At 43.3% G+C, this 27,981-nt stretch overlaps 1 protein-coding gene across 1 annotated transcript; it reads right to left on the bottom strand.

Moving 5' to 3' along the window:
- Positions 1–359: 359 nt before the first annotated feature.
- On the bottom strand, positions 360–26,240 carry WDR82 (WD repeat domain 82). Its single transcript, XM_059663403.1, has 9 exons — positions 25,751–26,240; positions 18,895–18,992; positions 15,007–15,073; positions 7,295–7,394; positions 6,693–6,809; positions 6,104–6,259; positions 5,614–5,683; positions 4,500–4,642; positions 360–3,531 (listed from the first exon to the last, which is right to left on the bottom strand). The coding sequence occupies exons 1-9, from the start codon at positions 25,909–25,911 to the stop codon at positions 3,502–3,504; spliced, it is 942 nt and encodes a 313-aa protein (XP_059519386.1). The 5' UTR covers positions 25,912–26,240; the 3' UTR covers positions 360–3,501.
- Between the last annotated feature and the right edge of the window lie 1,741 nt (positions 26,241–27,981).

The following is a 27,981-nucleotide window of genomic DNA, read 5'->3' as shown; positions in this document are numbered from 1 at the left end:
CACAGTGTTTTAGTGAAGCCCACTGTGAGCCAGGAGTCAACCCATCTCACCCTCCAACTCTAGGAACCAAACAATGCTACCGAAACTCAAAGGAAGAGTCTACAGCCATAAAATTCTGTTTAAGACAGATAACATGGAAAAATGTTTATGTTAAGTACAAAAGGGACATAAAATTGTATATACAGTAGAATAACAACTATGTAAACACACCAAAAATCTACACACAGAAATGTCTAGAACACTTAACACCAAAAGATTAACAGTGATAGCATTTGGGTGGAAAACTGATTCTTTCTAAAATTCCCAAATTTTCTTTAATAAGCACTAATTGTTATTGCAACCAGAAGTTTTTCTTAAAAAAAAAAAAAAATAATAATAATAATAATAACCAACTAGCTGGTGGCTGAGCAATGCAGTGTTGTTACTGTCGCATACAAATCGGTGGCTCTGGCCCGACTTGAAAGTGGTGAGCAGCCCTTCCTCACTAAGAACTCAAGCACCTCTGGCTCCACTGTGAGCATCCATGCAGCCCCAGCCTTCAGCCTCTTTGGCCAACAGCCTTTATTCTCTTTATTCTGCCTTATTCCCACCACCACATCATCTCCAGTCACTTCCAGCTACGTCGTTTTCCTTTCCTTCCTAACTCAGGAGCCAGGTCCTTATAGAGGCCATGAGTGCATATTTTCAAAGGACATGGTACCTCAGCTTTGGACACACAACTCAATACAATTCATTTTCCTGCTGACAGGAAAATCATGCTTGGTAGCTGCTCTAGTTACAGATATGTTAATTATGCAGGTTTTCTGTTAACCCTGTTCCAAGCACTCTCTGAAGTTATCCCTACTATGAATTTTCTATCCTGGGAAAGTCAGGAGTGGGCAGTAAACAGCTCAGTTCATTTGGTTTCTAAAATTTCCTTCACTATTAAATTGCAAAGCTATATAAAGTGAGTATCACAGAAGCTGCAGGTCCTAGTCTACATTGAGAAAGATGTATGCCCCTTGACCTTTAAGTTTGAGAACAAGTCAAAAATTGCACCCTGGCCAGTGTTCTCAGTGGTTAGAGCATCAGCCTACGCCAGGTTCGATCCCTGGCCATGGTCAGGGGCTTGTGCAGGAAGCAACCATTTCATGTGTCTCTCACATTGATGTTTACCCCTCCTTCCCTCTCTAAATATCAATGGAAAAAATATCCTCAAGTGAAGATTAAAAAAAAAAAAAAAAAGTAACTGCTAAAACAAAATAGTAATTGCTTGCAATTCATAGCCTATTTCTGCTGCTGAACAGAGTCAGTAATGGCTTGCTTTCCCCCTAGCAGACATGTACTCTTGGGCAAGTCCTTGTGGACAAATCATTACCTTGCTGAGTCTGTTTCTGGAAGAGCAGGGAGTATGTTACCTGCTTAATTAAATGTTTGGGAATTTAGTAAAATAACATGCCATTCATCCTGCTCTAAGAAGGCCATGCAGGGGAAGAAAAGCCATAAGCTAGCCACAGCTCATCTCAACCCTGATCGGGACCCCTCCTTCTCCCAAGAGAAGGCAAGGAACAGAAACAAGAAAGAAGACATAACAGGTAAACAGGAGTGACGTGTAATTGGTAAAGCCTCAAACTGAAAATGCCGTGGTTCCAGCATCCTGTCCCCAAATACTGTAAGCCAGACACAGAGGCATGCAAAAGTGACTGTCACACATATAAAGGTGCAGACAGAGAATCACCAGGCAAAAAAGGGGGCTAATACTGCAGAGAGGGCCCCAAAGTGCGGCTTGATGAACACAAGGGAGTCGTCCCAAGACCCTCAATTAGCTGCCATGGGAATAGCAAACACTTGGAGCTTTGCTCCGTAAAGTCTCCTAAGGGAAAATGTAATAGGGAAGACTCACAAACACTTGTGGCAAACACTATTAGCAAGGATGCAGTCTTTCCCCCAGGCTGTTCTTCGGCTAAACTCCAAGAAACAACAAGTATTATATATATATATGCATACATACACCCTATCCTATATAATAAAACCCTAATATGCAAATCGACTGAAAAATGAAACGACCAGTCGCTATTACACTCACTGACCACCAGGGGGCAGATGCTCAAAGCAGTGCTGCCCCCTGGTGGTCAGTGCACTCCCACAGGGGGAGCACCGCTCAGCAAGAAGCTGGCCTCACGGCTGGTGAGCATAGCGGCGGCAGCGGGAGTCTCTCTCCCACCTCCGTAGCAGCACTAAGGACCCCTTGGGGGATATCCGCTTGCTGGCTTAGGCCCGCTCTCTGTGCAGGGAGCAGGCCTAAGCCGGCAGACAGATACCCCCCAAGGGGTCCTGGACTGCGAGAGGGTGCAGGCCGGGCTGAGGGACCCCACCACCCCAGTGCACAAATGTCATGCACTGGGCCTCTAGTATACATATATATGTATGCACATACACAGATATATTTAAATGAAGGTGTACACACTATGCTAAAATACAAACAACAGAAACCCAAGATCATATATAAAAAGGCTAATATAACATATAACACAGGCCTGGAGCCAGCTCATGGTTAAGAGCTGGGAAGGGATGGTATCATCAGAAGACTATGTACACAATTTGTGGTGGGCAGGGAAGGCATCAGTGTAAACAACTCAAACTCACTCCACAATACTGGCCCCACAGGAAAGTGTGATGTAGCTCATGTACAAAAATAGACTCCCTTGCTTTTGTACACAACCACACTGGGTAGGCACCCAGGAGGACCATTGGTTTGTCTTGATGAGAAGGGACCACACTAGGCTACTGCTATACCTCCCAGTCCTAGGAACTCACCTGCTACCCCTTCCTCCCTTTCAGGTTCTTGGGTCTTTTCCAACCTAAAACCCAGAGCCTGAGGCATGTCTAGGTCACCCACCCTCAAATGACTATAACTTGACTCTTCCTAGCAAACAAGGTCTTTCTGTATCTGTCCCTTTCTGACCCCAAGATATATGAAGACTTATTTCTGTAAATGTTTGGCACCTAAGTAACATATGGTTGTGGATTATACCACAATGACACAGGGAGACCCAGTAATAAGACATGCAGGGTGAGGGCAAGGGGCACTGAGCTGCTCTAGCATCTCAAAACCAGAACTGTGGCTTCCCATGCATTTATGGGGGTAAGAGAGGGGATGTGCAGAATTAATAACTTCACCAGCTCCTCAGCAGCAAATACATTCAAAATTGAAGGCGCCTTAAGGGCCCCACTATACCCTAATCATGAGTCTGGTCATCCTCTGGAGGGGCTTGGTGCAGTTGACAGCTAGAAAATCTGAGTCCCAATTGAATCTGCCCCACCAAGAGTCCTTTTGAAGAAGCTTGGCAAAGCACTTTTTTTTCTTTTGAGCAGATGTACAGCACATCCATGGGAAGGCCATGTGGAAAGATGCTCTCCAGCCCAGTCAAATGATCCAGTCCCAATATTAGATCAGTCCCTCTGAGTTTTTTCCTGCTGAACACACATTCACTGTACAGAAATAGCCAAACAGCATCAGGATCAGTCATCAATGGTGGGCAACCAGAAGGCCTGGAAAAAGAACATAAGTCAACTTTAAAAAGCCAAGTTGCTCTCTTAACTACAAGGGTTCTTTTACCCCTTCCCACAGCGTCAAGCTGTCCAACCCTTATGGCTGGTGGCCTTCCCTCCCAAACAACGGACTCTGGCAATCTATGGAGAAACACTCCACTTTACACGGTTCTGTTTCCCTCCAATACTGCTACCCTTTTTATCCTTACCACAGTGGCCCAGTGGTAAGGATAAAAAGGAGTGCTGACCAGGAGGTAGGCATCTGGGTAACCTAGCCTCATACTAATGTACAAGTGACCCTCATTGAAAGGCCCTACCTGCCTGATCTGTAAAAAATGAGGATTGGACTGGATGGTTTTGATGCTTTTTTTTTTTTTTTTTTTTTTAGGTTTTCTTAGGAGGAGGGGTGGGGGGGAGGGCCAGGAAGGTAATGTGTTCTGGCTAAGTGCCTCATCCTCCAAATATCCAGGTAGGTTTAGAAGATGCCCAGGGGAAACTGGTGGCTGAGATTCATGATGCTTTGTTCTGCCAGTGTTATCTAGGAAGAGAGACAGCCTGGAGAGAATTTTCTAAGTGGTGAGTTATGATCAACTGTAAGAATTTCTGAGGAATTCAGCGATAAACTGAGAAAAATGGAAAACTGATAGGTTACAACCACAAAAGGCTTGTTCAAAGTATTTTAAGAAGCCAAAAAGCTGTCAAAGCATAGCCCAGATAGTTTGGGCATAAAACTAGGAGCCAGAGCTAAAACTGGCTTACGATCTCCGGGGAGCTCACAGGTGATCCCAAATCATAGAAAGAAGAGTAAAAATGAAAGGCCAGCCCAACCAGAGATCAGAGAGTAAGAGGTGAAACATGGAAACAACAGCTGAGAAACAAATTTGGGTGAACCTATTTAGAACACAGCTTGCTGTGCTCATTGAAACATCCACAACCCAACTGAAGGACATCTCCCATTGTTCACATACCATGTTGGAACATGCGCTGGCAAAGGTCATGAACTTGGGGTTGAACTGCAAACAGGTAATGGGGCCTGTATGTTTGCCATCCAACACAGCTACTTTTATACCACTCTCTCCATTCCAGACATGGATCTTGCCATCCTCTGAACCTGAATAGAATGATCAAGGAACACACAACAGCTCAAAGCACAATAAAAAGGGAAGTGGAAAAGAGACATAGATTGGCATGTAGAAAGAAGTCATGTTTCAGGACCCAGCCCTCAGCAGAAATTGAGAGGGAGGAGAAGCAGTGAAGAAAGGACACTATGGGAAATAATCTTGATCCTAGTTATTTGTTCCTAAGCAAAGCTTCCCCTCTGACTTCAGTTTTCTCATTAAAAATGGGGGCTGGTATTTAAATCCAGCTGGTATGGCACAATGGTTGAGCATCAATCAACCCATGCACCAAGGTCACTGTCAGGGCACATGCCTGACAGTGGGTTGTTGGCTCGATCCCCAATAGAGGCATGCAGGAGGCAGCCGATCAATGTTGATGTTTCTCCCTCTCCCTTCCTCTCTCCCTAAAATCAATAAAAACATTTTTTTTAAATGGAGGCTAAATATCATTACACCACCAACACCTAGCCATTAAGATGACTGAAATGGGGGGATAAGAAGAGATAAACCAAAGAACTCATATACTTGTATGTATAGCCCATGGACACAGGCAATAGGATAGTGAAGACCTGGGGGGTGGGTAGGGCAGGGAGGAGGGAGGTCAAGGGGGGAAAAATGGGAGATATCTATAAAACTATCAACAATAAAAAATATACTTTAAAAATGATTGAAAGCAGGATTATATCAGAAAATTAGTATTACTAATAAGATGGTGCTTATAGAGTTTAACTCCAATGCTAGTCCAGGAAAGACCAACATTAATGCCAGTTCCCAGTAAAGAACTGCAAAGTCAGAATAGTTTAAAGACACTATACCTTTGGCATACAGTGATACACAGAAATCTGAGAACATCTTAACAAAAGGATAACAAGTATTATCTTAATTAGTTAAAATTAACAAAAATAATAGAAACAAAACCTCAGCATTAAAAAAATAACCCCCAAAGGGTATAAAGAGCACTTACCGATCATAATAAACTGGGAATCCGGAGTAAATGAGGCCTCCAGTGTGACAGCTTTGCTGTTGGCATAACCCTAAAAAAACAGAACAGTTCTCTTGCCAAAGTGCCATTAACAAAAAAATAACTGCCTAGAAACACTGACCCAGCAGACTCATCACCTTCCTTTCTGTGAAACCCTCTTCTCATGCACAACAGCACCAAGTTTCCAAACGTGGCCCCACCCTTTACCATTCACCGCCTACTCTAGCTCCAGATTCAAGAGGGCAAGAAAACGTTTATGGACACGAATTATATGACATCTAAACACTAAACTTGGGTCACTGGGTGAGAAGTGAATGTCTCAGAATCCAAGGGAAGTAAGTTCATATATAGGAACAAAATGTAAGCCTGTGCCTCAATCAGTGAGTTAAGGATAGCTGTTTGTCTCCACTAACCAGTGAACACAACTCTCAGCCCAGGAGATAGGAACATGGAAACAGCTATGTCAGCTCACCCCAAACGTGTGCATCACCACTCCCTTGAATGCATCAATGAGACGAATGAAGCTGCCATTGGTGGAGATGAGGATGAGTTTGCCATCGTTGCTGAACTTAAGTCCTGTCCACTCACAAGTCCGATCATACTGCATCTTAAATGTTGCAAATGGCCCCTGCAAAAGATAAAAGCAGCAGCCCCAATGCACATCAATAATTCCTTCTGCCTGAGCTCTTATTCTATCCCCTTTGGATTCCTTTTTGACTAGGGAAAGCAAAGGATGAACTGCTGCTATGACACTCTCCAATATCTACCATATACCTCTCTATCATAGAAAAGGTTCTTAAAGCCCTAGCTGGTTTGGCTCAGTGGTTAGAGCATCAGCCTGCAAACTAAAGGGTCTTGGGTCCAACTCAGGGTTGCAGGCTCGATCCCCAGTAGGGGACGAAGGCAGCAGATCAATGATTTTCTCTCATCATTGATGTTTCTATTTCTCCCTCTCTTTTCCTCTCTGAAATCAATAAGAATATATGTTTTTTAAAAGGTTCTTAAAATGTCCATCTCACCCATCAAAACTTCCACAATATCAAGAGAGCTTAAGGATTTACCTTATCAAAAGAGCGAAGGTCATAGAGTTTGACCATTTCAGAATTGACACCGGCAGCAAAAATTAACCCTTCTGGATCAAAAGAACAAACTGGCTTGCCCTGTAGATGCATGAGGCCCTAAGAAAACAGAAATAAGAAAAAAAGTTAATGAACCTAGGGTCCTATCACTATAAAATTTACTTTTCCCAAAGAAAACTAAGAGACACAAATAGATACCAGCCTACCTACAGAAGTGAAAAAGTAAAACTGAAATGAAGCTTTTATAAAAAAAAAAACAAAACAGGTCTCCACACAACTGATTTCAGATCAACCTTAACTGTATTTTATAGCCACTAAATCCAAATAACAAATCTGAGGCTAAAAGGCTCCAGGAAAACATTTTTAAAGCAGTAAGCCACAGAGCATAATGCAATATGCCCTGGATTAGGGCATTTGCTTAATTACAAGCTACCTACCAGGAAATCAGATTTTCTCCAAAGTTTTTTAAAAAGACTCTGGGATCCCAGAATAGAACCAATGCTTTCCCCCTTTCCTTGAGAGGGAGAGGTGATGACAGTGCCTACCATACATAACACTCAAGTGTAACTGTGAGGTACCATTACCTGGCAGTTAGGAGACCGGAGATCCCAGAGTCGAATGGTCTTATCAAGAGACCCAGAAATGAAAGTGTCATCCACAGGTGACATGGACAAGGCCACCACCCTGAAATGCATTGAGATAAATAAGAGTTGAAGCAAAATACTTACAAAAACTGGATGTGAACCTTAAACCACTCTACCGGCTTACATATATACTAGGTGTACCGGTTAATAATGACGTATTCCATAATCAAAGAAAACATGATAATTTCAAGAGAAATATCAAAAAGTGCTTTATTCAAAGTAATGTCCATCACTAGGTACACATTTCCCTTTTATCTTTCAGGTAATTTGTGGATACCATCCCAATAGAACTTTTCTTGTTTTGAGGCAAACCATTCAGAGACCCAATTTTCCACTTCGTACATTTTGAAGCGCTGCTCAGAAAGTGCGTGTGCCATCGATCGGAACAAGTGGTAATCTGAAGGAACAAGTGGTAATCTGAAGGAGCAAGGACTGGTGAATACTGTGGGTGGGTTAATACTTCCCAGGCAAGATCTTTTAATGTGTCTTTAACTGGTTTCGAAGTGTGTGATGGTGCGTTATCATGAAGCAAAATTACTCTGCCATGTCTTCGGGCACATTCTGGTCACGATCAAAGCGTGATTCAAATTGATTATTTGTTGTTGGTAGCAATCAGTTTTAATGGTTTCACCTGTTTTAGAAGCTCATCATACACCACACCTTCTGGATCCCACCAAATGCAGAGCATTGTCTTCTTTCCGAAACAATTTTGGCCTTGCAGGTGATGTTGATGGTTAACCTGGATCAACCCATAATTTTGTTCATTTGGGAATTCTCAAATAAATTCACTTTTCATCGCCAGTCACAATTCAATGCAAAAAAGACTTTCTTTCGTGTCGTTGAAGCAACATCTTACAGATGACTTTTCGGTTTTCCATTTGTCTTTTGTTCAGTTGATGTGGCACCCATTTTCCTTCCTTTAAAATCTTTCCCATTGCTTGTAAACAATTGGAAATTGTTTGCTGAGCAACATTTAATCTTTCTGCAAGTTGTTTTTGCATTTGACATGGATCTTCATCCAATAATGCTTGTAATTGTTGGTCTTCAAACTTTTTCAGTTGACCTGGACGTTCTTTGTCTTTCACATAGAAATCATCACTTTTAAAGCGTTTAAACCAGTGTTCACAAGTATCTTGAGATGGAGCATGTTCACCTTTATAAGCTTCCTAAAATATACGATCACTTTTTCTTCAAAATAAAGTGATGAATTAAAACTTCCCACAAATGCTTTTTTTGGCATGAAATTTGACATTTTTAAGCGTAAAAATATCTATGATGTTAACACCTTCAGCAAATTTGACACATGAAGTTTTGAAGCTTGAAGTCAATACAACAAAATGGCATACATATCAAATCGTATATATATCAACATATGTGTAACTCCATCTATTGAAAAAAACCCGCATTATTAACCGGTACACCTGGTAAACCTGTTCTCCCCAAACTGCCATTTTAAGGAACACACTACACAAGCAATCTGGATAATCAAAAGCCAACTAATATAATTAAAAAAAGCAACTTAAAGCTGTAGCATAAAAATGTATGATTCCAATGCAAATCAAAACACAATGAAATACCACTTCACAACCACCAGGATAACTATAATCTAAAAGAGAGATAACGGAAAAAAAGAGAGAGATAACAAATGATGGTGAGGATGTGGAGAAGTTGGAATCTTCATACATTGCTGGTGGGAATGTAAAATGGCACAGTTCCTTTGGGAAAAGTTTATAGTTCCTCAAAAAACAAGAGTTGCTATGACCCAGAAATTACAAGAAAAATGAAAATGTCCACACAAAGAAAGTACATGTATGCTCACAGCAGCATTATTCATAATAGCCCAAAACTGGAAACCCAAATGTCCATCAACTAATGAATGGATAAGCAAAATGTGGTATGTATCCATACAACGGAATATTATTCAGCATTAAAAAATGAAGTACTGCCCTAACTGGTTTGGCTCAGTGGATAGAGCGTCGGCCTGCGGACTCAAGGGTCCCAGGTTCGATTCCGGTAAAGGGCATGTACCTTGGTTGCAGGCACATCCCCAGTAGGGAGTGTGCAGGAGGCAGCTTGTCGATGTTTCTCTCATCAATATTTCTAACTTTCTATCCCTCTCCCTTCCTCTCTGTAAGAAGTCAATAAAATATATATATATTTTTAAATGAAGTACTGATTCACGTTACATACAGTATGTATGAACCTTGGAAACATGGTAAGTGACAAACACAAAAGGCCACATACTGTCTGATTCTATTTATACAAAATGTCTAGAAGAGGCAAAGCTATGGAGACAGAAAGTAGATTAGTAGTTGCCAGGGAATGTGAATGGGTACAAGGTTTCTCTTTGGAGTGATGAAAATGTTCTGGAATTAAGATAGTGGAATGGCTGCCCAGCTTTGTAAGTGTACTGAAAACCGCCGAACTGTTTGCTTTAAAAGGGTGAATTTATGGTACTGAACTATATGGGATACTTAATGAGTGGTCTGTGGTCTAGACTAAAAGTCTACACCCAAGTGGCACCAGTATGGCTGGGAGGGTGGGCTCACACTGATCACTGAGGTCACTCCCAGGACTGATCCAACAGGTCTGGGCTGAGGTCTGAGAATTCAAGTTTCTAACAAGCTCCTAGGACAGTGATGGTGAACCTTTTGAGCTCGGCGTGTCTGCATTTTGAAGAACCCTAACTTAACTCTGGTGCCGTGTCGCATATAGAAATTTTTTGATATTTGCAACCACAGTAAAACAAAGATTTATATTTTTGATATTTATTTTATATATTTAAATGCCATTTAACAAAGAAAAATCAACCAAAAAAATGAATTCGCGTGTCAACTCTGACACGTGTCATAGGTTCGCCATCACTGTCCTAGGACCTGGGTCAATGGTTGGCAAACTGCGGCTCGCGAGCCACACACGGCTCTTTGGCCCCTTGAGTGTGGCTTTTCCACAAAATACCACGTGCGGGCGCACAGGTACAGCGTGATTGAAACTTCGTGGCCCATGCACAGAAGTCAGTATTTTGTGGAAGAGCCACACTCAAGGGGCCAAAGAGCCGTGTGTGGCTCACGAGCCGCAGTTTGCCAAACACTGACCTAGGTCCTAGGAGCTTGTTAGAAACTTGAATTCTCAGACCTCAGCCCACTGACCTAGGTGATAGACTGCTAATTTGGGCATTACACTTACAGAGCCACAGGCCTGTGCTACCAGCAACTATATTTTTGATATAGGTCCCTTTTTATGATTATCCCATTGAGAATTACCCACTGTCCAGCTGGGTGGCTCAATAGTTGAGCATTGACCCATGAACCAGGAGGTCACAGTTTGATTCCCAGTCAGGGCATATGCCTGGGTTGCAGGCCCAATCCCCAGTAGGGGGTGTGTAGGAGGAAATCAATCGATGATTATCCTCTCATCATTGATGTTTCCATCTCTATCCCCCTCTCCCTTCCTCTCTGAAATCAATTTTTTTTAAAAAAGAGAATCGCTCACTAAAAAAACATTTCTTCCAAGGACTCATCCTGAGCTCTCCTGTCCTCTCTGCTGGTGTTCTTGCTCTGCCATTCTGTGCTCTGAAGAGACACCCTCCTCCATTTCCCCAGCATTTGGGCCTGGCCTGCAGAGAAGGACCACACGTGGCACCACTTTACCTGCCTCCCAGGGCATACCATGGCCCTGACCATGGGGTTCTTGAGGTGTGAGCTCTGACCTGTACAGTGACTGTGAGTCTACCATATCGCCTATGAAGAAAGCCCTTGTGAAAGTAGACATCCAGGTGGCTCTTCTGGGTGTATGGACGAACAGTTCTATATTCTAGCTTGACTGCAAAACACTTCATAGATCTAGCAGCTGGTATCACAAATAAAGACTATAGGTATAGAGGAGCCCTGGCTGGGTAGCTCAGTTGGTTACAGCATTGTCCCAAAACACCAAGGTTGCAGGTTTGATCTCTGGTCAGAGCACATACATGAATCAACCAATAAATGCATAAATAAGTGGAACAACGATGTTTCTCTCTCCCTTCTTCTCTCTAAAAATCAATAAATAAAAAAACTTTTGAAAAATTACAGAGGAAATATGCATATTGTACTGTTTCATTTTGACAAAGAGAAGCTTGAAGTAAAAAAGGTGACTGAACTAACTGCACAGCTCATTTGTAAATAGATTTTTAAAATCTAGACATAGAGGAAATTCAAGTTTTGAATGATACTGAAAGGTGTTCAGGAGGTTTTTGGTTCCACTAGAAAGAATTAAAATGTACACCATGAACAGAAAATGAAAAAAATTTACTTTCCTTACCATTTACATTTTTAAAAATTTTTCTTAAAAAAAAAAAATCTTCCAATGTAACATTTACACTAGCTCCCCAACTCAAAAATTTAAAATATACTGTAAGCCAAAATTTCCTGGGAATGCTAAGGTGATAATTAAAACAGAGTGAGCAAAATGCATATAGACATGCAATTTTATGCCACAGCATTCAGGTCAATAGCTCAGAGGAAGTCCATCTTGGCAAAAAAACTTTATGCTGAGAGGTACAGGGAACACAAAGAGGAATAATACCTCAACTCTATGGAAGCTTAACTATCTAGTCCAGACAACTCCAACAGAAGGCCAGGGAAGGCTTCCTGGAAGAGGCAAACCTGTGGTAAACATGATTTCAATGGGAAACACCTTTCCAGAAGGTGCAAGATAGGAAGTCATGAGGCACGTGTTCAATTCACCGCAATTGAGTGATAATGCTGGGGGAAAAGTCAGAGCCAGAGGAAGGAGAACCTGAGTCCAAGGGAAAGGAGTAGGCAAATGTGGAGAGCCTTTAAGGCTTCCTGAGGGACGTTGTGGTCAGAACTATAATACAGGGTGCTAAAGCAGGATGGTGAGGGATGGGGAGATTAATTAGGATTTGACAATAATTCACCTGACAGGACATAAGCCAGAACAGAAGCAAAGGAGAGAGTAGGGAGGAGAGCGACACAGGGGATTAAAGCTAGATAGAATCAATAGGATTTAACATCTCACTGGAGGGGAAAGGGAGTCAAGAGACAACAGAGGCTTTGAGTCCAGAGAATCGATAGGAACAGACATGAAGAAACGTGAGGTAGACAGAGAGGAGATGACTCAAGGAATAGAACAATGATGGATGGAGTGTTGGACCTGTCAGATGGGGGACATGGAAAAAACATCTGCACAGATGTGTATAAAACCTGTAGGTGGAAGTTGAGTCTGGAAATCATGACAGACATGGGCTAAAAATACTGATTTGGGAAGCCATCTGAGTAGACATGAATGAAATCAGGGGAGATATTTTTTTTAAATACCAAGAAGGAAGAAAGGCTAGAATAGAACCTTATATATTTTAGAGCCAAAAGGAGAAAGAGAAGCCAAGAATAGCGAGAGAATAAAACCGAGATGGGAAAAGTCAGCTGCAAACTGGGGGGAAAATGTTTTACTGAAAAGTTGAGCACCTCCAAAAAAGCCCAGGGCAATGAATTTTAACTGGAGGCAGCAGGGAACGGGAAGTAAAACAGCTTAGAAAAAACCCCATACATGACTCTGGGACTAGATGGTGAAGACAGGAGTATGCAAATTACTCATATTTGACAGTGAAAAGGAGTGGGTGATAGGCTCCAGAAATAGATTTAAGATAAGAGACCAAGTAAGTTTGTAGACAGCAAGGAAATGTCCAGTTAAGCAGATGAAAGCAAACAGAGGTTGGTTTTGTCAAGGAAGAAAGACTACTCTTTTTTCAAGGAAAGAGTTCAAAGGAAGAGCAGAATTTAGGTGAAAGAAATACAATTTGAAAAGAACTTATTTTGGATGGCCTTGATTTTGTCAAAAAGAGAGGGACAAAGTCTTCTACTAATAAGAATCAGGTGGTCAAGAGATTGGACAACTGGGAAAATTGGAAAGAATTTTGAACAACTGCAATCAACTCAATTATAGACAACAGTACATTAGTGAACATTAATTTGATTACAAACAAACAAAAACATCTACTTGTCACAAGCCATTCACTGTCTGGCACTACCGTAATCAACAGCTGCCGCCTCTTACCTTCAGTAACAGAAATGCCCTGCCCAATCAGAGTGCAGCCTGTCAGGGTACTCTACCACTCTAAGCCTTACTTGGTTTCTGGACATTTGCAAATGAAAGCAAGAGGAAATAACCCACTCCCTGTGATTAAAATATCATCCAAGGGAAAAATGTGTTTAACATTCAACCAAAACTTGACAAACTAGAGAAAAAAATACTGAGGAAATTGGCAAAGGAGACAGAGAAGCAACCTACACTACCAAACAGGATAAGGAAACAAGCTTCTTGACTTTTAAAAGTAACAAAGGACAATTATTCTTTTGCATCCTCATTAAGGTCCCCACATAGAATGTTTGTATAGAGCAGAAACCTGCTGAAATGGGACCACCTTACTGGGAGGCTTCATATATATACAGATATCCCTTTCATTGGGGTTCCTAAATTCTAACTGTATTTTTACTACATAGGTTTCCACTGAATATCTTTAATCTACCATTTTTCCTAATTACATTTTAACTGTGATTTTGAGACAGGCCAGTAAACCAGGACAAGTGGACTAGGGAAACTAAGATCAGACTGTTAAACAGCAGTTTGCAATCATCTAGAAAATCAATATGCCAAGCAGTTACCATCTAGTACAGCGGTCACCAACCTTTCAGACCTCACAGACCAGCAGTGGTCTGCGGACCAACAGTTGGTGACCACTGCTCCAAAGGTTTCCTTAAACCAGCGGTCGCCAACCTTTCAGACCTCAAGGACCACCGGTCGGCGACCACTGATCTAATATATCCTATCTTCCCTAAACCAGGGACACTTGAGTAAATGTTTCGCACTTCTCCTCCTAACCAGAGGGTAAATAGCTTAAATCACTCTACGAAGGGTAACAGCAGAAATCCAATTAGTGCCATTTGCCAACCACAACCAAGGACAGATGAAGAGAAAAAACCTCATTTTGCTACATCAGCATAAAGCTGATGAATATTCTATTGAGATTCTCTCCCGAGACTTCCCCTAAACACCCAGCCTTTAAAACCCCTCAAAACAAAGTTCCCAGCCTGCGTTCTCCTTCCTACTTCTTTCCCCTAGGCATGTATCTCCTGAACTCCAAGGGACCCCACAAGGCTTGCAACCAGGACAGCAATGGGCAGTGGCAGATCATCCCCGGCAAACCCCCAGAGCTTGTACCCAAGGCCCCCTTTTCTCTGACTTCTTAGTGAGCCAAAGCAGACCAGCCTAGGCTCATTTTCCCAGCCCTTCCTTGTTTCATTGTCCCAGCTTTAATAAACATCCGCTAAAATTCACCTGGACTTCATGTTGTGAAATTTTTCCTGCATGAAGAACCCACGCACTACAGGCTGGCCCTAGGCAGAACCACCAAGGACCAGGTCCCCTTTCCGGTAACAATTTAAATTTATGTATAAAGTCCTACCCCTGCCTCCACAACCTCAGTTAATCAAGAGTTGACTGGGTGGGGATTAACAAAAGAAGACCAAGAGGAAGGCCAAGCAGCAGGGAGGAACTAGCTTTAGTTCACTGATAAAATCTCTCCATTCATTCTTCTATTATCTGAGAGCTCAGGGATAAAAGAACTATCTACTTCTATAACACTTGGGTCTTACCTTTTGCTATGTCCAGGAAAGTATCTGATGTATTTGTTGTCGTGTAAGGACAGGTAACGAATAGTATCTGTAAGAAGACAAATAAGGCATGATGATATCCTACTATTTTCAAAGAAAATTACTTCGCATTTTCATCTTGAAAAGGCAAGATCGAAGAAGTCATTGCTGTCTATAACCCAAGCAAGGTATGAATAAATAGTAAATAATTCCTTTCCACAACTGAAAAGAGGGCACTACAGATCTGACATAATTCAAAAGCAGAATTCTTAAGTTGACAGACTATAGAGCAATAACCTCACCTGAATGCTGTGTTTACAATTTACATAAAAATTAAACAAAATGGAAAGAGAAGTTCTATTACTTCTTTTCTAGTTAACCAACTATCCACTAGTCCCTTGTCCATCAGAGAAATTAGTTTAAAATACTAATAAAGTGGCAAAAAACAGTGAGAAAATTTGGGTTTCAAAGATCTCAAGACATCTACACTAATAAAAGAGAAAAATGGTAATTGGCGTACGACGATACCCTTTTCATTGGCTAATCAGGGCTATATGCAAATTAACTGCCAACTAAGATTGGCAGTTAACTGCCAACAAGATGGCGGTTAATTTGCATATGTAGGCACAATGCAGGGAGGCGAAAGGGAAACCAGGAAGAAGCCCCCTGCCACTGACAGTGATCGGAAACCCAGGGGGGAGCTAAGAACTGGGGGGCATGATCAGAGAATCAGGCACCTTTTCGTCCCTGGCCAATGATAGCAGGAAGTAGGGGTGGAGCCAGCAATGGGAACTGGGCACGGTCGAAGCTGGCAGTCCCAGGAGCTAGGGGTCCCTTGCCTGGGCCTAAAGCGAAGCCCACGATCGCGGGGCCGCTGCAGCTGCGGGTCCCCACTGCCCGGGCCGGACGCCTCAGCCAGAGGCGTTAGGCCTGGGCAGGGGCGGAGCCTGCAACCACGGGGAACTGGGGGTCCCCTGCCCAGGCCTGACACCTCTGCCGGAGGCCTCAGGCCTGGTCAAGGGGCCGATCCGGTGATTGGTGATCGGAGGGTGATGAGGGTCAACTCCTCTGGCCGAGGCATCAGGCCTGGGCGGGGGGCTGGGGGTCCCCTGCCCAGGCCTGATGCCTGGGCCAGAGGCATCAGGCCTGGGTGGGGAGGCGGAGCCGGGGATTGGGGGGATATGATGGTCCCCTTGCCTAGGCCTGAAGCATGGGTCAGAGGCGTCAGGCTTGGGCGGGGGGGTGGAGCAAGCGATCAGAGGGAGATGGGGGTCCCCTGCCCAGGCATGATTCCTGGGCCAGAGGCCTCAGGCCTGGGCGGGGGCCAGAGCCAGTGATCGGGGGGAGGTGGGGGTCCCCTGTCCAAGCCTGACACCTCTGGCGGAGGCGTCAGGCCTGGGCAAGGGGCCGATCAGGCGATCGGAGGGTGATGGGGGTCTACGCCTCTGGCCGAGGCATCAGGCCTGGGCAAGGGGCAGAGCCAGCAATCGGAGGAGTCTGGGGGTCCCCTGCCCAGGCCTGATGCCTGGGCCAGAGGCATCAGGCCTGGGCTGGGGGCAGAACCAGTGATGGGGGCAAGGGGCCGATCCTGCGATTGGAGGGTGATGGGGGTCAACGCCTGAGGGCTCCCAGTATGTGAGAGGGGGCAGGCTGGGCTGAGGGACACTCCACACATACACACACACACACACACACACACACACACACACACACAGTGCACGAATTTCATGCACCGGGCCCCTAGTTTTCAAAATAAAACTCATGAACTATACCAAGAAGTCAGAACAGTGAGATTTTGACAATAACAAAGAAAGGAATAATCGTAGAGATCTGTGCTTGGGTAAAATAAGACATTCTTAAAAACCAAATGATTCTATCTAAAAAAAAAAAAAAAAAAGATGGTGATGGGAAGGGAAATGAAGTGCCATAAAGAATAGAACTAGAAGGTACGATGCCCCTAAAAAGACTATGAATAAGGAACAATTGTTGAGAAAGGGGTAATAGGAAATGATGCCAAAATGCAGAAAGAAAAGCACAGAAAGAACATTCTGGAGGAAAACAGAACACAGGAACTAAGACACTAACAGCACCAAGTCATCCCAGTGGTTCACAGGAGTACTTTCTAATAAGAGGGCATTTAACCTGTATGTTACAAAACTGAACTCTACATGGTTTTCCTTGAATACATCTTTAAAGTTCTCCTATAACAACTACAAAGTCTTCCTGTTTGTTCTATTACTAGGAGCTACTCACCTTCCCTAAGCAGAAAAAGGCTTTCTCCCCATTACCTGGTTTCCCAGAGATGAGCAGGGCGTCGCCATCCTCTCCGCCCCACTCAGTAGCTGGCGCGCTGTTCCTGGCAAGGCAGTGGCCTGTACAGTTATCTCCTGTACCGGGTGGTATCATAGACCCTCAAACTGTACAAACTACTACCTCAGCCTGGAATCAGGCAAAAGGAAACGAAGCGTTGAAGGAACTCTTCAGGATGCACTCGACACAGGAAAGGCAATATCCTCACAGCGGAGGCCTGGCAGCAAAGCTGCAGTGCCACACATTTGCCTCATCTTGAACCAGATTTGGACAATCCTCATTTAATCACCCAGAAAAAGACCCCAACAGAAGAAATATACCAGTCATGCAGATAATCACATAGATATGTTTCTTTAGGATTCTAATGTTTTATATATTCTTGTCAAAAGCATCAAATGCATGCTTACTTAAAAAACCATTTCTGAAATACAGGTATGAAAAGTAGAAATAATATACTTACTAAAAGTCAAGTACAGGCAGAAACATCTCATAAAAAAACATTAAAAAAAGAAGACACTTCAGCTCTGAGACAGGCAGAACCAAAATAACAGTGTAAGCAATCTCTGTTGAATGACTTCAGAAAAATCTTACCGCAAAAAAAGTGAAACAATCAAATTCATGAGAATTTTTTTAAAAAGGAGTCCTAACATGAAAGTAAGTGTTGCCCAGTCGATGTGGCTCAGTGGTTGAGCATTGACTTATGAACCAGAAGGTCACAGTTAGGTTCCCGTTCAGGAACATGCACAGGTTGTGGACTTTATCTCGTGTGGGGCGTGCAGGAGGCAGCCAATCAATGATTCTCTCTCATCATTGATATTTCTCTCCCTCTCTCCCTCTAACTTTCTCTCTGAAATCCATAAACTATATTGTAAAAAATAATAATAAAAGAATTAAGTGGTATTGCTCAATTATCAAGATCATCTGTCAACTGAGAACAACTTATCCAGGTGAAATGCAGGTAAAAGCAGAACCATTTATTAGAGAAAGAAACTCACAAGTTTAATTTCTAAAAATAACTTTACTCTTCAAAGACATTAGCTTTATTTAAAAGTAAAAAGGGAAAAGGATAAAGTTCAGATAAAAAAATTGTCCCGAGAATCAAAGACAAAATAAGGTCAGCACACTGTCCTTTATTGACACAAACCATAAAAGATTGGGCATACACTAAAAACTCTTCTAAGATCCCATAAACTATCATAGCTCAAGCATTTGTGAAAACTTTTCTCAAATCTCTTTATTTTGAAGAGCAGGTACTATTGTTTACCACTTGCTGTGTGTCAAGTATTCTTTCCTTTCATTTGTTCTAAAAGTATTCTTCTAAGTTTCCAGAAGTACAAACCATAAACACCAGTTGTTGCTTCCTATTTCCACTTTCTACTCTAAACTGAAGATCTTTCATACTCAATTTCAAAAGCACTTGCAGCTTGCCTCCAGCATCTTTTCAGTCATAACAATGTTAGCACTGTTAACATCATAGGAAAATATTTAAAGTAACTACAACCTAAACAGAAATAGTCACAAAGATTCCGTGAAGTATTTAACAAAGGAAACCATGACCTACTAAAAAGAAGGCTTGCTTACCGTCTATTTTATTAGAGCTGTAAACGACTGTGTTTGCTGCATGAGTATATCTGATGAGGTCCACGCCATATTTCTTACTGTACAGGGTTCTCTTTGGTCTGATAAGAAAATGGACAGAGAAAGAAAACAATCAAAATCCTCCATCATCAAATCTGAGATCTTCAAAAAAAAAAAAAGCACTTGAATGATGTGGCAAGGATGAGGATTCTTGGTAATCTCTAACACTAGAAAGAAACAGAATTTCTTACAAGAGAGAAGAAACAAATGAAATCAAGTGCAACAGCCTTTCTCACCTCTGGACACCAAATGCAAAGATTCAAAAGTGGAAGTAAATCTGAGGGCTCAATTCAGTCTTTATTACAATATTCAAAAGTTAGCTTTGAGAAAAAGTACATCTATTTGGGAACAAAGGCACACAAAAAAACACAAATCACCCTGACAATAAAGAGGGACATGAAAATACATCAAACCAGTGAGGCCAGAACTTACTTTTTACCCTTCCTAATAACCTGCTATTGTAGAACCTATCCATTCTCCCTATCCTACATGTCCAAAGCACTTACTGAGCCTTTTGGAAGGCAAACCTAACTCTCCCTAGCAAAACTAGTCATTGGTTGCTTTCTTTTTACTTTAATGCAAAATCACACATTTCCCAAGCCAGAGGATACCAATCCATTCGCTGAAGTTCTGTAAATGTCTTCCTCTATGGAAGCCTGAGGAAGACATCAAGCTGAAACCGAACTCAACAAAATCATTAACCAAAAACTTCATAATGTTCTACATTTAGGTGTAGGAGAATTTCATAAATCCTGTACCAGTATTTACCGAGAGTTCCAATTTATGAAAAAGTTCACCCTGTCATCAATGCAAATTCATCTTGGCACATAGATGCTAAACAATCAGATGACCCAGGCAGCTATAAGAAATCAATCATTTGCACATCCAATATTTGTTTTTTGTTTGTCCTCACCTGAAGATATTTTTTCCCATGAGAGAGTAGGAGGAAGGAAGGAGGGAGGGAGGGAGATCAATATTAGAAAGACCCATCTCACATCAATTGGTTACCTCCTGCACATGCCCTGAATGAAGTGGGGATTGAACCTACAACCAGGTATGTGCTCCTGACCAGAAATCAAACTCACAACCCTTGGGTTCATGGGCTGACATTAGCCACTGAAAACAACAGCCAGGTCTCAATATTTTTTAATGTCAGTAAGATTAAAAATTTCCCTACATAAAACGCATTTCCAAACAAGACTTCTCAGCTGAGAGGCTACCTAGTCAAGTCCACTGTCCAGAGTTGTTCATTGGGGTTACTTACTGTATGGTGGTAACCAATGAGAGAGTGAGTAAACAAGTGAGTATGAGTGTGCACATGTGCTTGCTCTCAAAAGGTAGTTGACTTTGCCTCTACCAGTGAAAGGAGAAGCTTACTTATCCCAATATTTCAGTCTATCTACCACAGTAGAGCCTAAAGAGCCAATGTTAAAGTCTGTGGTGTAAGGAAAATTTTCAGTTCCACTTATATATACTAGGTGTACGGGTTAATAATGGCAGATTTTGTAATCAAAGAAAACACGATAATTTTTTTTAAATATATTTTATTGATTCTTTACAGAGAGGAAGGGAGAGAGAGATAGAGATCTAGAAACATCGATGGGAGAGAAACATCGATCAGCCACCTCCTGCACACCCCCCACTGGGGATGTGCCCGCAACCGAGGCACATGCCCCTGACCGGAATCGAACCTGGGATCCTTCAGTCCGCAGGCCGACACTCTATCCACTGAGCCAAACCGGTTTCGGCGAAAACACGGTAATTTTAAGAGAAACATCAAAAGTGCTTTATTCAAAGTAACGTCCATTGCTAGCTACACATTTTCCCCATCTTTCAGGTAATTTGTGGATACCATCCCAATAGAACTTTTCTTGTTTTGAGGCAAACCATTCAGAGACCCAATTTTCCACTTCTTCGTACATTTTGAAGCGCTGCTCAGAAAGTGCGTGTGCCATCGATCGGAACAAGTGGTAATCTGAAGGAACAAGTGGTAATCTGAAGGAGCAAGGACTGGTGAATACTGTGGGTGGGTTAATACTTCCCAGGCAAGATCTTTTAACATGTCTTTAACTGGTTTTGAAGTGTGTGATGGTGCGTTACCATGAAGCAAAATTACTTTGCCATGTCTTCTGGCCCATTCTGGTCGTTTCACGATCAAAGCGTGGTTCAAATTGATTATTTGTTGTAGGTAGCGATCAGTATTAATGGTTTCCATAATACACCACACCTTTCGGATCCCAACAAACACAGAGCATTGTCTTCTTTCTGAAACAATTTTGGCCTTGCAGGTGATGTTGATGGGTGACCTGGATCAACCCATGATTTTGTGCATTTGGGATTCTCAAAATAAATCCACTTCTCATCACCAGTCACAATTCGACATAAAAAAGTCTTTCTTTGGTGCTGCTGAAGCAACATTTTACTGATGACTTTTCGGTTTTCCATTTGTCTTTTGTTCAGTTGATGTGGCACCCATTTTCCTTCCTTTAAAATCTTTCCCATTGCTTGTAAACAATTGGAAATTGTTTGCTGAGCAACATTTAATCTTTCTGCAAGTTGTTTTTGCATTTGACATGGATCTTCATCCAATAATGCTTGTAATTGTTGGTCTTCAAACTTTTTCAGTTGACCTGGACGTTCTTTGTCTTTCACATCGAAATCATCACTTTTAATGCGTTTAAACCAGTGTTCACAAGTATCTTGAGATGGAGCATGTTCACCATAAGCTTCCCAAAGTATACAATAACTTTTTCTTCAAAATAATGAATTAAAACTTCCCACAAATGCTCTTTTTTGGGGCATGAAATTTGACATTTTTACTAGTAGGCGTAAAAATATCTATGATGATAACATCTTCAGCAAATTTGACACATGAAGTTTTGAAGCTTGTTGTCAATACAAAATAGCATATATATCAAATCGCATATATATCAACATATGTGTAACTCCATCCGCATTATTAACTGGTACACCTAGTAGCCTATTTGCCTCAAATTTATCAATAACACTAACCTGAGATTTGTTCTTAATTACAGAAATCTTTTACCACATATGATTTTCTAGTTTGAAAGCAAGATTCTAGCCCTTGCTGGTTTGGCTCAGTGGACAGAGCATCGGCCTTTGGACTGAAGGGTCCCGGGTTCAATTCCAGTCAAGGGCACATACCTGGGTTGCAGGCTCAATCAGGGGGCATGCACGAGGCAGCCGATCAATGATTCTCTCTAATCACTGATGTTTCTATCTCTCTCTCCCTCTCCCTTCCTCTCTGAAATCAATAAAAATATATTTTAAAAAAAATTCTAATGTATTTCATTCTTTCAGAGAATCTTTTTTTTAATATATTTTATTGATTTTCTACAGAGAGGAAGGGAGAGAGATAGAGAGTCAGAAACATCGATGAGAGAGAAACATCGATCAGCTGCCTCCTGCACATCTCCCACTGGGGATGTGCCAGCAACCCAGGTACATGCCCTTGACCGGAATCGAACCCAGGACCCCTCGGTCCGCAGGCCGACGCTCAATCCACTGAGCCAAACCGGTTTCGGCCTTTCAGAGAATCTTTACAAAGCCCAGGAACAACATTTTTTCACAAATATTTTTGTAAGCTTCTCTCCACCAAAGATGATTCTGGTGATCAAGAATGAGTAAATAGCCTTGACTGGTTTGGCTGAGTGGATAGAGCGTCAGTCAGCATGCGGACTCCAGGGTCCCAGGTTCGATTCCGGTCAAGGGCATGTACCTTGGTTGCAGGCACATCCCCAGTGGGGAGTGTGCAGGAGGCAACTGATCGATGTTTCTCTCTCATCAATGTTTCTAATTCTCTATCCCTCTCCCTTCCTTTCTGTAAAAAAAATCAATAAAATATTTTTTTTTTAAAAAAGAATGAGCAAATAATATTAAAGCCTTCTCTGAATAATTCGCATCACCTACCTCAGTTAATATCCTTCATATTCTCTCAAGTTTAAAAAAAATCACTCAATGGATGAACTCCATTATAAAATTTAAAAAAAACAACAACAGTAAACTAGAAAACACAGAGCATAAAGAATATTGTTTTAGCCCGGCAGGTATGGCTCAGTGGTTGAGCATCAACCTACGAACCAGGGGGTCACGGTTTGATTCCCAGTCAGGGCATATGCTCAGGTTTTGGGCTCAACCCCTTGTAGGAGGCATGCAGGAGGCAGCTGATCGATGATTCTCTCTCATCACTGATGCTCCTTTCTTTTTCTTTTTCTCTCTCTCTTTCCCTTCCTCTCTGAAATCAATAAAAATATATATATTTTAAAAAGATACTGTGCCTTACAAGAAAACATTGTATTTCTTCCAATGTTGGTTTGGCCACACTAGTGGCAAATCTTTTCTTCACATTACCACTTAGGACCATGTACTCTGTCGGATAGGTTAAAGAGGTCATCTAATATCCAGAGAAGTGAAATGACCAATGTCACATACCTGGTCACAAGGCCAAATTAGAACCCAGGTCTCCCAACTACCAGACCACTCTCCTGCCACAATGAAACAAGGTCACAATTACTTGATAAGAGAAAAATTTTAAAAGCATGCCCTACACTATTGTGTCAACAATAAATTTCCTGGCCGTAACCAGTTTGGCTCAGTGGATAGAGCGTCGGCCTGCGGACTAAAGGGTCCCAGGTTCGATTCCGGTCAAGGGCATGTACCTTGGTTGTGGGCACATCTCCAGTAGGGAGTGTGCAGGAGGCAGCTAATCGATGTTTCTCTCTCATCGATGTTCCTAACTCTCTCTCTCTCTCCCTTCCTCTCTGTAAAAAATCAATAAAATATATTAAAAAAAAAAAAAACAATAAATTTCCTAATTTGGATAACTGCACCTGGTTATATAAGAGAATGTCCTAGTGCCTAAGAAACCCATGTTTAGGAATAAAGGGGCTTGATACCTCTAGAAAAAAAATGCATTTGTGTAAATATGTACATAGAGAATAAAGCAAATGGGGCAAAATGGGGCCAATTATTGGATCATATGGGAGTTCTTTGGAACATTGCTGTGACTTTTCTATAAGACTGCAATTATGTAAAAATGCTACATGAGTGAATAAACTGCAGTATGTCATATAATTAACATTTTGCTTTTAACAAGACAGGACTTCAAGTCACTGTCATCCCTCCCAACATGTGAAAATTATAAGACAAACTGAAGAAATACTACCACAACCTTTATTTCTTTTGAATGAGGATATACACTTTCATCCTCAGGTTCCAGGGAGAGGTTCTAATCTGTGCACAAGCATTTCAAGGAAGCCAGGTTCAAATTACTTCTAGCTCCAGAACCCCACAACTGACCCTCATCCCAGCATTATACATTACTCTCTCTTCCAAGCGGATTAAGTGGCCAGATATGGACAGAAATCCATATGCTAAATGAATTAAGTTGACTCAAAAAAACTCAGCATCACTCCAGCTAACAAATTCTCTTCCCCCAGGACCACCACTATAGGCCACCCTCCCACGTACAGCAGGCAAATCCAGAGCCAATTACATAATACTTTTTCATAGCCCCAGTGGGGAAAAAGTGGGTAGAACACTATGGCTCGGACCAAACAGAATTACTTTAGATAACTAAACTCACAAAGAGACAAGTTCCACAAGAAAGTTTATAGGGGACATCAGTGTGTATTTTTAACGGGGAAAAAAAAAGGAAGAAGAACAACAGCTGGAGAAGATAGAGGAAAACCCAAAGATTCAAAAAGTAAGATCTGGAACTAGACAACACAATGAAGTCTGACAAAAGCAAAGATCTGCAAGCCTGCTTGAGGAAAGTGGCTGAAGGGAAATAAAATTTAGCCTAAATCCAGTTCTGCTCCAAAGGAGCTCACAAGCTGGCAAGGACTTAAAGAAAGCAAATCTACAGGGGTGAGGTGAAGCTGACAAGCTCCCCAGGAAAAAAGGAAAAAAAACAAATGCTGGGCTTACAAGCAGGTGTGGTGGGTCTCCAGAGGGGCAACGTATACATTTCACGGTCAGACTAGACTCGGAATTTTGGTAATTCCAAGGGGACCATAAAGTGTAGTTTAAAAAAAAAAAGCGTAAGAGGAAACACGAAATTATTAGACGATGCTTTCTTTGTTCTAACGGGAGGTCCACATTCAGGTCGGGATGAGACGGCCAAGTTCGCTTGTGCCCGGCAAAAAGGAAAAGTTTCAGATGTTGGGTAAAAAGTTCACCTATAAGCGTGGGCACCGGGTCCGAAGGAGTGTGAGCATGACTCGGAACAGAAAGGAAAGGAAGCACAAAAAATAAATCCTGACGCTAAGAACTGCAACCCACGCGGCCTTCGCGGGAAGCCGAGGGCGAGCGGGTGGGCGGGGTGCCAGCGCCGGATCGAGGTCACCTCCGCGAGGGCACGGAGAGCGGCCGCGGCGGCCGGCGGGGAGCAGCCTCGGCGGCCCGGCGCTGGGGATAGAGCCGACCCGCACCTCGGATAGAGCAGGAGGCGCGGAAACGCTCCCCGCCGGGCAGGTGTGGGCGGGCCGGCGCCGAAAGGTCAAGGTCAAGGTGGGGTGGGGCAAGAGATGCGGAGCGCTCTCTGAGGAGACCGAAGACTTACAAAATACTACTACTAGCATTACTACCGTTACTTCTTCAAAAAAAAAAAAAAAAGGCCTCCTGGACGGCTTCGGAGTGGAAACGGCCCTGGCGGGAGCGAGTGCAAAACAGGCCGGAGGCCGGAGTCGGAGTGGGGAGCGGGCCGCGGCGCGACCCGCGGGAGGGAGGCAGGGAGGGCGGGGCTCCGAGCCGGGCCCAGGCCAACCGCCGCACTCACTTGCCCTCCTGGCAATCGTAGAGCACGATGGAGTCGTCGTCGCTGCTGGAGATGACCGTCTCGCCGTTAGGGCTGAAGTCGAAGCAGTTGATCTTGTCGGAGTTCTCACGAAACACCTTGGCGACGCGGAAGCTCCGCAGCACGCCGTCGGTCAGCTTCATGGCGGCGGCGGCAGGAGGCGGCGGCGGCGGAGCAGGGCCGGGGCGGGGCCCCGCAGCGAGCGGGGAGGCGAGCGAGCGAGCGAGCGGGCGGGCAGCCGAGGGGCCGACCCAGGCGGGGCAAGCGCCGGGCCGGCGGCGAGCGGGAGAGCGGCCGACAGTCGGGGCGCCTCCTCCTCTTCCTCCTCTTCCTCCTCCTGCTCGTGCAACGCTCTTCTTTCAGTGAGGCCTCGCCAACCGTTCCTCCTCACAGTAGGCTCAGGGGCAACAAGCGCGGATCAGCTCATTGTGTTCGCCATCTTGCGGCGACTGGCAGAAGCCGAGGGCGAGGGACCTCACCGCGGGGCAAGCCGGGAAAGGGGGCGGGGCTAGGACGGCGGCACGAGGCCGGGAGGCGGGGCGGTGACGTCAGGGGCGGCCTACGCGGAGTGGAGTGGCAGCGTGGCCCGAGGCGGCGGTTTCCCCAGCCGCTCACAGGGCGGGAGACGTGGGGCCGCCCACCACCTTCCCCCGTGGGCCGGAAGACCTTGGTGCCCCGAGCGGCGGGTCTTTGTGCAGCCATAGCCCCGCCCCGACTCGGGCGCCCCCTGCAGGCGCCCGATCGCAGGCCACGCGGAGGTCCGCTATGTCAGTGAACACAGCGCGGGCGGGCTTTCACTTCTAGTCCTGGACAGAGCGGGCAGTTTCAATGTCTGTATTTTTCTTTATTGCGTTATAATGTATGGTAGACTGCACAAATTTTGGGGATGAATATTTTTTCATTTGGATATACACTCTTGTGATCACCAGCCAGAACTTTAAACCTTCTTTTAAAACAATGTATTTATAGCATAAAGCGCAGAGTGAACTAATTTTAAGTGTACTGCTCCACACTCACCTAAGTTTTAAAAAGTATTTACATCAGATAACATGATACTGTATATAGAGAACCCTAAAGATTCCACCAAAAACTACTAGAACTGATCAATGAATTCAGTGAAGTAGCAGGATACAAAATAAATATCCAGAAATCAGTTGCATTATTTTTTCAAGGATATTTTTCCATTGGCTTTTTTAGAGAGAGTGGAAGGGAGAGGTAGAGACACAGAGAGAGAAATATTGATGTTGGTTGCCTCCTGCACAATCCCCAACCGAAGCTGGGGATGGAGCCTGCAACCGAGGTACATGCCCTTGACTGGAATGGAACCTGGGACCCTTCAGTCAGCTGCCAGATGCTCCATCCGCCAAGCCAACCCAGCTAGGGCTTATTCGCATTTTTATACACCAAAAGTGAACTATCAGAAAGAGAGACTAAGAAAACAATCCCACTTAAAATTGCATTAAAAAATATAGCCCTAGCCTGTTTGGCTCAGTGGATAGAGCATAGGCCTGCAGACTAAAGGGTCCTGGATTCAATTCCAGTCAAGGGTATGGAGTTCTGTTGCAGGCTCTTCCCACTGGGGTCCTAATTGGGACTGCAGGAGGCAATCAATTGATGTATTTCTCTCACATCAATATTTCTCTCTGTCTCCCCTCGTTTCCACTCTTTCTAAAAATCAATGAAGCCGAAACCGGTTGGGCTCAGTGGATAGAGCGTCAGCCTGCGGACTGAGAGGTCCCGGGTTCGATTCCGATCAAGGGCATGTACCTAAGTTGCGGCACATCCCCGGTGGGGGATGTGCAAGAGGCAGCTGATCGATGTTTCTCTCTCATCGATTTTTCTAACTCTCTCTATTTCTCTCCCTTCCTCTCTGTGAAAAATCAATAAAATATATATTTTTAAAAAAATCAATGAAGAAATTTCCTTGGGTGAGAATTTTTAAAAAATTAAAATTAAAAATAAATAAATAAAATAGCTTGGCTATTTTAGAGCATCAGCCCACCAACTGAAGGGTATCAGGTTTGATTCCTGGTCAAGGACACATACCTCGTTGGAGGCTCCATCCCCGGGGAGTGTGCGGGATGCAACCAATCAATGTGTCTCTCCCACATTGATGTTTCTCTCTCTCTCTCTCTCTCTCTCTCTCTCTCTCTCTCTCTCTCCCCCCCCCTCCCCGCTTCCTTCCATTCTCTATTTTAAAAAAAATCAGTGTG

This window comes from Myotis daubentonii, chromosome 14 (assembly GCF_963259705.1).
Source record: "Myotis daubentonii chromosome 14, mMyoDau2.1, whole genome shotgun sequence".
Lineage (NCBI taxonomy): Eukaryota > Metazoa > Chordata > Mammalia > Chiroptera > Vespertilionidae > Myotis > Myotis daubentonii.
Note: the sequence above shows the minus strand (reverse complement) of the source record. Positions and strands in the feature narration are given on the sequence as shown.

What these genes read in the sequence shown, in the direction of transcription:
- WDR82 (XM_059663403.1), bottom strand. Translation starts at nt 25,911, where the DNA reads ATGAAGCTGACCGACGGCGTGCTGCGGAGCTTCCGCGTCGCCAAGGTG. An exon ending in TCCGGTCTCCTAACTGCCAG is followed by an intron (nt 6,810 to 7,294) that starts GTAATGGTACCT and finishes CTGTTTTCTTAG; the next exon opens with GGCCTCATGCATCTACAGGG. An exon ending in TTCCCAGTTTATTATGATCG is followed by an intron (nt 4,643 to 5,613) that starts GTAAGTGCTCTT and finishes CATTCTATTCAG; the next exon opens with GTTCAGAGGATGGCAAGATC.